General features: G+C 40.2%; 1 protein-coding gene across 1 annotated transcript; it reads right to left on the bottom strand.

Annotated features, from left to right (window-relative positions):
• Positions 1 to 344: 344 nt before the first annotated feature.
• IL22 (interleukin 22) lies at positions 345 to 10,383 on the bottom strand. Its single transcript, XM_069957375.1, has 7 exons — positions 10,280 to 10,383; positions 7,914 to 8,176; positions 3,855 to 3,961; positions 2,694 to 2,759; positions 2,022 to 2,165; positions 1,863 to 1,925; positions 345 to 437 (listed from the first exon to the last, which is right to left on the bottom strand). Exons 1-7 carry the CDS (start codon positions 10,381 to 10,383, stop codon positions 345 to 347), a joined length of 840 nt encoding a protein of 279 aa, XP_069813476.1.
• Positions 10,384 to 11,770: the final 1,387 nt, after the last annotated feature.

An 11,770-nucleotide genomic window follows, 5' to 3' on the forward strand; every position in this document is an offset into this window, starting at 1 on the left:
GTAGCAGCCATATGGATGAGATGCAGAACCAATTTTGGCAGTCTGCATTTGTGGTACATAAATTAGCACTCTGGGACCAAAACAGCATCTCAGGATTAGTCTAGTCTTGTTTTTTATGTAATGGATGTATTGCTACAATCATTGATAATCACAGTTTAATACTCAAACAATAAATTATAATTAAAACAACTAAATTATTTTCCGGGAGATTTGGCATGACACATTCAGTGTGAGGAATCTTAGGAAGAAGAAGTCCGCATTAATGTTTTTTTTTTTTGTTTTTTTTTAAATTAATATCTTTAATTAATTTAAATTAATGTTATTCCTTCATGTTGCTTGCATTGTCAGAGTCTTTGTAAAAAGAATGCACATTTTCTTAGGTAGCCAAATAATAAATCCAGTTCTCCAATCGCTTTATTCTTTCCCTCTGCACCGAGCTATATGAAAAAAAAGATTTATTTGATTAGCTGTTTTAAAAATTTCAGTCAGCAGGGGGTAAATATACAGTACTAGCTACTAGCTAGTGAGACTCTAAACATTTTATTAAATATAGTTCCATGGCTACGGTTAGAATTTAAATTTGCCATTGATATTTTTTTATGTTACTTAGTATAACATCTATTGATTAGTTTTTCCACTATGTACATGCTAAATGATTAAGTAAGTGTCCATATCTGCTTTTATGCAGGACAGATATACAAAATAATAGGATTTATATCAATTGTACAATCATGCAACATTTCTATACAATATTTATGACCTTTTATGAAGATTTTCAGAGCATAGGACCAATGGAGGGAATTTACCGTAATTTTTTTGTCACGCCTTGGGTGACTTTATACAGAGTGGGCTGAGTGTGGCATAATAGGGGCATGGCCACCATGGGCCTCCAACAGATTTACTATTATTTATGCTAGTAGTCTGGCGTAAATCATAGAGGAAATTTATGCCAGCTCTGGGCTGGCATAGGTTACCTTGTATGGCCAGTACTGCACAGGCAGATCTATTAAGGGGACAGCACTAAATCGGTGAAGATGAAGTGCAGTTGGGATGGGAAGTTTACATAACACAAAATATTCTGTTTTGGTACGTTCCCCCAAATATGTGGAGCATACCTGCATCTTAACTACTTTCCAAAAATCAGATTCGTTTTGCTTTATACAAAGCAAAACTGATCTGCGCTCATCTCCCTCAGGCTGCCCACTCTATGCAGAGGGGGGATACTGCCTGGGGACCACCTGGAAAATGCTTGGAAAACCTGGATACAGCTATGTTCCCTGGGCGATATCCTCCCTCTGAACGGAGCCTGCAGCCTGCTTTGTACAAAGCAAAACTAATCTGATTTGCTCATCTCTATTACTTACCCTTATAATTTTTTTTCACTTTCTGTTGTATCATAATTATTATACATGAAAACTCCTTATGGTTTGTTCTATAGATCCATGATTTAGACCCTTTTTTTAACTTACAGATTAGTAATAGCCTAGAATAGCTAACAAGCAAGTACTTAGATATACTTTTGAAAAGTTCACTCATCTCTAGTAAGATCAATAGAGACAGGAAAGAGGTAGGTGAGAAGTTTTTTTGTTGTTGTTTAGTTTTTTACACCAGTCAACCCCTTTATTCCTTACGTCAGGAGCCAACCTCTTCCAGAGTGAAGCTGCCAGCACCTCTGACAAAAGGCTGATTTTACTGAAGTGAGTTTTTTCTTGTAGTATTACATGGTGACCATTTAGCTGAATGGTTCTCTATGAGGTACACAGACAGCTTGAGTTGACCAGAAAAAAAACGGGGAGGGGAAGGCTGCAATTACAGAGTTACAGGAAAGTCTATAATATTGCTAGACATTTTTTTTCACATACCATTTTCATTTTGTTTTTCATGGACTCAACATTTCTTACAACTTGTTCTTCATTTTCTGAGTTCTACAGAAAAACATAGCAAAAACATAGTGTTATGTCTGTTCATTGAGTACAAGGCTAAGATTGCAGGTAAATAAAATACAATAATCAGGTACTTACACAACCCTCCAGAGCTCTATCCACGGTTCCAAGGAAGGCAATAGCATCTTCCATGTGGGCATAGCCTTGAATGAATTCATCAAACAGCACATTCTCCATTACATAACCTACTACTTTGCCCATCAAGAAGCAGTGATCATCACCCTATAATAATAAAGTCCAAATAAAGTTATCTGAACTGACCAGTTTAGTCAAATGTGTTACGTTCTGTTATTCTGGGATAACATATTTGATTTTGGAATGTACCACTGATAAGGCTATGAACCACTTTCTAACATCTATAGCATATATACAGCAGAGGTAAGGAGGGTGTGCATGAGTAAGGCTTATAAACTCTGAGGATGTCAGCTGTTATCAAATATTCCACAGTTAGGGTACGTGCACACTACGGAATGGTGACAGAAAACCTGTTGCGAATTCCGCAGCTCGCACCCGCTCTCGGACTGTGGCTGGCGCGCCTGCCTCCGCCCGTGTCATAGACTCCATTCTATGCATGGGCAGATTCTGTCATCCATTTCCATTCTGACCACACACCCATTTTAAATGTACATTTGATCTTATATGCTAGCTGGTAACCTAATATAGAATCTAATAAGCAATTTATTACCAAGCAGATTCTCAGCATTTGTTTTACAGTTAACAAATCAGGATTATGTATTTTCTTTTTATTACCTTAATGTTATTGAAAAGGTAACTTCCAAAAATCTTATTGTCGTTGTCTCTATCTAGCAAACGTGCCTGTGGTAAAGATTACAATAATGTGGTTAGATTATAATCTTTTGACCTAGTTGCATCACATACAAATCTAAACTTTCTATCCAATTGTTAATACAAAAAAAATTTAACTAGTTGAAAAATATATAGGGAAAACAAAAAAACAAAAACTGAACCTTAATGAGGTCATCTCTGGATCCCACTTCCACCAAAAACATATTAAAATAAGGACATCAGTGTCCACTACCAAATCATACCAGTGGGTACAACTACACCAAGTAGATGGCTAAACGATCGTCCAGCCAACAGTTATCTCTCTCATCCGCCCCCTGTCCTTTCCATACACTTGACTGTTCAACACTGCTGAGTGTTACTGTGTTTTCTATGGGGAGAGGTAAACCCCAGCCAGACCGCAGAGGCTTATCTCCCTAAAAACAAAAGGGTAAGACAGTGATATTCGATCACACTGTACCCGATATCATTCGTCTGTGGACAGTCCGGACAGCCCCATACACCTTATACCATCCAATGAGAGGTGGGTACAGCCGACAAAACTATAAAATGTATGGAGACCTTAAGATTATGAGATGCACAATAAAAATACAAGACCAAACTCTGCATTAATCAAATTGCCTGAACAGATAAAAGCTATGTTCACACAACGTCAAAAATAGAGAAAAGGTGATTTAACTGACAGCAATGCAATGCATTGAAGTCAATGGAAAGACAGGCGCCCATTGCACACAATGTATTGAATAACAGATGTTATCAGCGTGGACGTCAAAATAATGATGATGACAATTACTTTCAGACATCTTTTGTAAACAACGGACGTTTTTTATTAGTTGTTCACACACCTTATTTCTTTTTTCACTGTTCTTTCTCCGTTTTTAGCATTAAATTCAATGGACTTTTCAATCAAGTCGAACCCAAAAGCCAATTAGTAACCCAAACTAGAATAATGTACAAACACCAGTCATTGCACTAAGGGGAGGCTAGACAGCTAAATGACGTCCGTTATTTTAGACGCAAAATAACGTACGTAATTTTTGTTGTGTGAACATAGCCAAAGAGTTAAATGATAAAATATTGGCTGCCAGCAACAAACACATTATTTACCTGTTCTGCCAGACTAAATATATTCCTCTTCAGCACCGTCTGTAGGAAATATGATAGTTTAAGAGTACATTGAGAATGCCTGGTTATGTCCTTGCTTCCTTGAAATTCTAAAGGAATAGCAAAAAGTGAGCAAGGGAAGTAGCAGAACAGAAGAACCCAACAGGGCATACAGTACTTAATATAAGTCTGCAACTGAATCATGTTGTAGTAGGACCAAATGCTAGGTGCAAGAGGTGTCACACTGTAAAATAAGTAAAGATTTTTTTTTAGTATTGTTATGTGAAAATAAGCCCAAATATATAAAGCACTCAACATAATAAATATACTCACAAAGTTCTCTTTGGAATGATGGTCTTGAAGATCCTTTCTGTTTTAATAGCAGCAGGCTATTTGTACTCACAGAATACTGGTCCTAATATGACATCACAAACTAATGACCACTAAATACTTTTGAAAATTTCCCTTTAATTTAAAATTAATACACTTAAACTACTTTAACTGTCCAGTTAATATTTTGTAAAGTGGTTTGGGGATTATTTAACAAAAACCTATGTGGTTTCATACACGCTAAACTGCATGAGAAAATCTATATTGCTGATAATGCAACATATATTACCATAAGTACTTAACCATTTAAAAATTATTCCATTTTGTTTCACTTTTAACCAAAATATTATTTCATATAGCACTTTTATTTCCTAGAAGGTAAACTTTTACCTGTTTTATGAGAAGGTCCTGTTTTTTAAGAATAGCACACACCATATTGTTTAAGTAATGTAGAGATCTTAACCTTGATGTGTCACTGTTGTAATAACTTTCAAAATCTAAATCAACATGTGATATAAAGCAAGTTTGCAATATAAATTCCTTATTTTTTTTTGTTGTTATCATGCTTTAAAACAAAACTGAACTTACCAGAAATCCAGGTCCAGTCTCCTGAAGGCTATGTTAACACCACATTTTTTCTTGTCCATTTATAATGTTTAAAATGATGCCTGTAATTTTGAGTCCAAAATGACGTCCGTTATTTTGAGAACTGGTCACCCTTCAGTGCAATAACAGCTTTTGGTACATTATTCTAGTCTATGTGGACTAATTGGTCTTTGGGTGTGTTTTTAATTGAAAAATCCATTGAATTTATTTGTAAAAACAGTAAAAGGATAGTGAAAAAAGAAAAACTGTGTGAACGACTAAAAATTAACATCCACTGTTTGCAAATAACATCCAAAAATAATTGACATAATCATTATTTTGACGTTCGTGGAGATAATGTCCGTCATTTTACACACTGTGTGCATTGGACGTCCGTCATTCCATTGACTTCAATGCATTACAGTCAGTTAAATTGGGAGAATAATGGATGTCTTTTTAAATAGAAAAAGTGAACACCATTTCTCTTTTGTTGGCGTTGTGTGAACATAGCCAAAGGCATATTTTTAGACTTGTGCTGGTTGAAAAAAAATTGTCCGTCAATGTGTCCATGAATCACATGACTGCCTTCTCTGTGAGCGCTCAGATGGCCTGGGATACACAGGACTTCCTGTTTTCTGACTCTTTGAGAAAAAGAAGAGAAAATGAAGTAGAATCCTTGGCCATATTCTGTACAATACACTTTCTAAGTTTTTATGACAACTTCTGCACAAGTTTGAACTTGTCTAGTCTACAAAAAAAAAATCAGTATTTTGCATTGTAAGATACATCCCAATTCTTTTTCCTCACAGAATTAGTTTAAGGCTATGTTCCCACTTTAGGGACATATTGGGAAAAGGTGGCTGTCTTGTTATAATCACGGTCACGAATAATGATCATGTTCATTAGGAGCAACGCCTTAACGAGTATCCCTCACAATTTTATTGATATCATTTAAATTAGTTCAATGGGGTGGAATTTGTCACATGCCTAATTAGTATAGCCAAAGACTTCAAGATTCATGACAATCTATCTAGGTATAGTAAAACCTTATTTATAAAATAACTTGCCCTTCTAGGGGATTTTTCCACAAATGAGCTAATGTATGAGTATAACATTATATACTTATTTACCAGTGATATTCCTGATAACACAGTTCTTCATAAAATCTTTATTACATGACTTGTTTATATTGTACCTTTCATGTAGCAAAAAATCTGTTACGGTGGAGAAAATACTATATATTTACGAGGGGGCTTTTCCATGTAATGTGCTTTAGTAGCATTCCTGCTACATGGTCTTAGTTTCCAACTCCATATGGGTAATACATATTCGCAACGGCCCAGATTTATCAATCTTTCTAAGACAAAAATCAGACACATTACAGAGATACACATATTGCTATCCATACATGAGGAGTGAGGTCCCTGCTCGCATGCATCAGCTTACAGACTATTAGGAGGGGGTGCGAGACAAAATGGCAGAGGGGAAAAGTGCTTCATTGTTACAATGGTCCAGACATCTTATAAATAAGGCAGTGCAGGTAAAGGTGGATGAACCAGTGACCAACCAATGCCTGCATGTGTATGTATGTATGTAAGTAACTATGTATGTATGTATGTGTGTGTTTATGTGAGGGGGGTTGAGGGTAGCGGTCAAATTAGGGAACCTGGTAAGCCTGCCTAAACAGATGTGTTTTAAGGGCACGTTTGAAGCTTTGGGTATTGGAGGTGAGTCTGACAGTCTTGGGTAATGCATTCCATAGAACTGGTGCAGCTCGGGTGAAGTGAGAGGTGCGGATTGAGGTGGTTGTTAGTCTTAAGTCATTAGAGGAGCGTAAGGCACGGGTAGGGCGGTAGACAGATGAGGGAGGAGATGTAGGGAGGTGCAGCACTGTGGAACACTTAATTGGTGAGCAGGAGGACTTTGTATTGTATCTTGTGTTTAATAGAGAACCAGTGCAGTTAAAGGGGTTATCCAGCGCTACAAAAACATGGCCACTTTTCCCCCTACTGTTGTCTCCAGTTCAGGTGCGGTTTGCAATTAAGCTCCATTTACTTCAATGGAACTGAGTTTCAAAACCCCACCTAAACTGGAGACAACAGTAGGGGGAAAGTGGCCATGTTTTTGTAACGCTGGATAACCCCTTTAATGAGAGTTTTAGCAGATTCGACAGTAAGGAAAGGACAGATGTTTAGAGATGTTTTTAAGATGCAGGTGACAGGAACGTGAGAGGGGTTGAATATGGGGAGTAAAGGAGAGATCCGAGTCAAACATAACCCCAAGGCAGCGGGCTTGTTGTCTAGGGCTTATGGTCGCACCACAGACAGATATGGAGATGTCAGGTAGGGGCGGTTAGCAGAGGGAGGGAATACAAGCAGCTTAGTTTTAGCAAGATTGGGTTTTAGGAATAGGGAGGACATAACGTTAGAGACGGCAGACAGACAGTTACTGGTGTTCTGTAGGAGTGCGGAGGTGATATCACAAGAGGAGGTATATAGCTGGGTATCATCAGCATAGAGATGGTACTGCAAACCAAACTTGCTGATGATTTGTCCGATGGGTAAAGTGTAAAGTGAGAAAAGGAGAGGGCCCAGGAATGATCCCTGGGGAACCCCAACATTAAGGGGGAGAGAAGATTAGGTGGAGCAGTAAATGATATACTAAAGGAGCAGTCAGAGAGATAGGAGGAAAACCAGGAGAACAGGAGGAGTTGGTAGTCCACAGTGTCAAAAGCTGCAGATAGATCCAGGAGAATGAGCAAAGAATGGTAACTTTTAGTTTTGGCAGTGAGAAGATCATTAGAGACTTTAGTAAGGGCAGTTTCTGTAGAGTGCAGAGGACAGAAGCTGGACTGAAGGGGGTCAAGAAGAGAGTTTTCAGAGAGGTAGCAGGTTAGAAGGGAATAGACCAGACGTTCTAGGAGTTTAGAGATAAAAGGCAGATTAGAGATAGGTCGATAGTTGGCTGGACAGGATGGGTCTAGGGAGGGTTTTTTCAGTAATGGAGTGACTGGACAAGGTGCGAAGGAATAGGGTCACTAGGGCAGGTGGTGGGACGAGAGGAGTCTGGGGACTTCCTCCTCTGTAACTGGTTCAAAGGCTGAGAGGGAAGAGGAGGAACAGTGAGAAGGAATAGGATCAACATTACTTGAGGGCTGGGAGATGATCTCCTGACGGATAGTATCTATCTTTTCCTTGAAGTAGTAGGCTATGTCTTCAGCGCAGAGGTTAGTGATAGGTGTCTGAACTTTGGGTTTAAGGAGAGAGTTGAGGGTATCAAAGAGGCGTTTTGGGTTATGGGAAAGAGAAGAGATGAGAGAGGTGAAGGAGGATTCGTAGCTTCTAAGCATGAACTCATAATGTAGAAGGTTGGCTGTTGTCTTGGATTTCCTCCCCAGGCGTTCTGCACACCTGGAACACCGTCTAAGAAAACAAGTTCTGGATGTGTTCCAGGGTTGTGGGTGTCTGTGTCGGGCTGTTTGGGGTACAGGGGGTGCAAGTTTTTCCAGGGTGGTTTTAAGGGTGTCATGGTATTGGTTGGCAGCCAGATTATGACAGGAGAAGGAAGAGATGGGGGGCAGTGATGACTGTACAGTGTGTGTGTGTGTGGGGGGGGGGGGCTATAGGACATAGGTTCCTGTATGTAAGAGGTTGGGGTGTCAGGAGGAGGATGAGAATTTGTGACCATAAAGGAGAGGAAGTTGTGGTCTCAGAGTGTAGTGGCAAAGTTAGAGGATTTGTACAAACAATCATGCATTCACTTTCACTACACTGCAATACTATTATATTGAAGTGTACTGTTATTTATATGATCTTCTTGTACAGCTGTCATAAGAGATCTAATATGGCAGCCAGGGGTTTCTTAGAAGGCCCCTGGCTGCTATGACAACAGATCAGCACCCCACATTTGTTTTGCAGAAATAAGAACCCTGACAGAACTTGCAACTATCAGACAACTACCTAGATGCCACAGCAGCCATTGGCCACAGTATCTAGGGGGTTAAGGAATGGCATTAGAGTTATCTCCAATTCCAGCCACTGATGGCTAGTGTCACCTGCAGACAATAGGGCTCAACACAACCCAAGACAGGAAGGAGTTAAATGAGTCAAGTATTGACTTGCATTGAAGATATCTGTATTATATGTAATCTTAAATTTTAGAAACCAGAATCAGAGTTCCAAATTGAATTAGCAATCTAAATAATATCCTTAAAACCTTCTTTTCTCAGATCCCCCTCCTCCTCCAGTAGAGCCATCTTTCCTTTGATTATTACAGTTAGCCCACTGATTAAGGTTTAATGCTTAGCCTTGTTTGTACCCCCTGAAGGACTCTTATCTATAATGTGAGCATTGCATAGATACCTGCCTCACATTGAATAAGGTGTAGCCAAAGATTAGCTGGCTCTCACTCATTCTAGGAGAAGCCAGGGCAGTCTGGAGAGAGAACGGTGGCTAGAGAATAGGGCGAGTGCAAAGACTGTCACAAACCCACTTCTGTGAAGCTGTCAGCATAAAATAATGATTTTTTTTTAACAACATGCCAGATCATACAGTAAGAGAAAGGAATCTACTAGAGATGAGCGAACCGGGTTCGGGTTCGAGTCCATCCGAACCCGAACGTTCGGCATTTGATTAGCGGTGGCTGCTTAACTTGGACAAAGCCCTAAGGCTATGTGGAAAACATGGATATAGTCATCCGTGGCGGTATCCATGTTTTCCAGACAACCTTAGAGCTTTATCCAAGTTCAGCATCCCCTGCCAATTAAATGCCGAACGTTCGGGTTCGGATGGACTCGAACCCGAACCCGGTTCGCTCATCTCTAGTATCTACCCAATGCTCACATAATAGGTAACTATTAGGCTATGTTCACACAACGTTATATTTCAGTAAAGAACGCATGCTAATTGCAATGAAATCAGCGTCTGTTCTTTACTGCAGGGGTGGCATTGCATTGAAGTCAATGCAATGGCGCCCACTGTGTTCACACATTGTTATTTTAACATTCCTGCAGGCGATACAGAGGTATCGGCTGCAGGAACGTGCTGAATGCAGCCCGTCAGCCAGCAGTTTAAATTAAAAAAATGAAGAGAGTAAGGCTGGGTTCACACTGCTTTTTTGCAATCCGTTTTTTTCATCTGTTTTTTGAAAAAAAAACGGATGAAAAACGGATTGCAAAAACGGATGCAGTTGTGTGCATCCGTTTTGATCCGTTTTTCCATTGACTTCCATTATTAAAAAAACTGATCCGTTTTTTTTGACAGACACAAAAATGTTGCTGACACTATTTTTTTTGTCCATAAAAGAAAAACGGATCCGTTAAACGGATTGCAAAAACGCAGTGTGAACCCAGCCTAAGATCTGATGTTAATACTGAATAGCTCCTCTGTGGGGAGCAACACTCCAATAGTATCAATATACATTTGAGGTATGCAGTACAAGAAGTTCCGTATGATTAATGTAACCAATGGAAGTAAAAAGAGTATCCTTTAGGCCTCTGTTGAGGTAAAACTTACTTTTCCTCATCCTTGTCCTTCAGTAACACACTTGGCTTATTATTATTTCTCTTTAGGAATTTCAACAGTCCAATAACACTGCTAGACTTGAATGGATGGACCATTCAGTAGGCATTTGGGCAACTAGTCTCCTTCCATCTGGACATTCTAACTCAAGTGTATCCACAGCCACACCAACCCAATAGTGACTTAAAGAGGATGTACCATCAGGTACATCCTCTTTAATATGACCCACGGATAGAATGGCGCTGTCACAGGAAAGCCGGTGCCACGGTGGGTTTTATTTGAACTGTGGCTCGCTTACTGCTTACGGCGCCGTTCTATCTACGGGTATCGGGCCAGGGCTAAAGCACTGAAGGCAGGCCGGGCCACCCCCAGTGGGAAGGAATTCCCTCCCGTCTATGAGCCGCGTCATAGAGGGTACCCGTGGATAGAACCGAGCCGTACACGGGAATCGGGCCACGGTTAAAAAAACAGACCACGGCACCGGCTTTCCCGTGATGGTGCTGTTCTATCCGTGGGTCATATTAAAGAGGATGTACCTGATGGTACAGTACATCCTCTTTAAAAGGTCTACTTGCTGCTCAGCAGCACTTAGGGTCCTAAGGTGTAGTCCATGGGTCTCCAGACTGCGACCCTCCAGCTGTTGTGAAACTACAACTCCCATCATGCCTGGACAGCTAAAGCTATGGATTTGGCTGTCTAGGCATGATGGGAAATGTAGTTTTGTAACAGCTGGAGGGCCGCAGTTTGGAGACCCATGGTGTAGTATATATATCCACTCCACTGGTATATATCACTGTGGCTGCAGACCTTGCTACACAGCACCACTTAATGCTGTATTACATGGCCAAAGTTGCTAAATAAACAAGCACTGATCTCATAGATCCAAACTGATTTACAGAGGCTATTGTATGGCTTGTTAATCATGTGGCCCAATGCTGCAATTACCCTTTGGCCACACTTTTATTACCTGGGTGATGTGCAGTTAACGATTTTGCCTTGCACACATGGCTTTTTGGGAAGGGGGGGGGGTAGTTTTTCTCTCCTCCTCAGTGTTTTTTCGGCTGCATGCTGCAGGTGTGGTGTTTTTTTCAGCAAACTGTGGTATTTTTCTCTCATATACTTCAATGGAAGTCTTCTGCTTCACTCAAAAACGCCATAGCCTATGCCATTGCTTCTCAATTCCAGGCCTAAGGCCTCACCAACAGGTCATGTTTTGAGGATTTCCTTAGTATTGCACAGGTGATATAATTATACTCAGTGCATTAGGTATTAGCACAGGTGTTCTTTGTATGGGATAGCCTCAAAACTTGACCTGTTGGTGAGGCCTGAGCACTGGAGTTGAGAAGCACTGGCCTATGCATTCTGGTGTTCAGGGTTTAACTTAACCACCTGTGGGCCAGACTGTGGTTCCTAAGGGGTTACAAGATGGTCCAGGTGGTGACAATCTTGTTCCCAGGGTGTTAAATAAACCCCTTGGGGGCCAGA

This window comes from Dendropsophus ebraccatus, chromosome 1 (genome assembly GCF_027789765.1).
Source record: "Dendropsophus ebraccatus isolate aDenEbr1 chromosome 1, aDenEbr1.pat, whole genome shotgun sequence".
NCBI classification, from domain to species: Eukaryota; Metazoa; Chordata; class Amphibia; order Anura; family Hylidae; genus Dendropsophus; species Dendropsophus ebraccatus.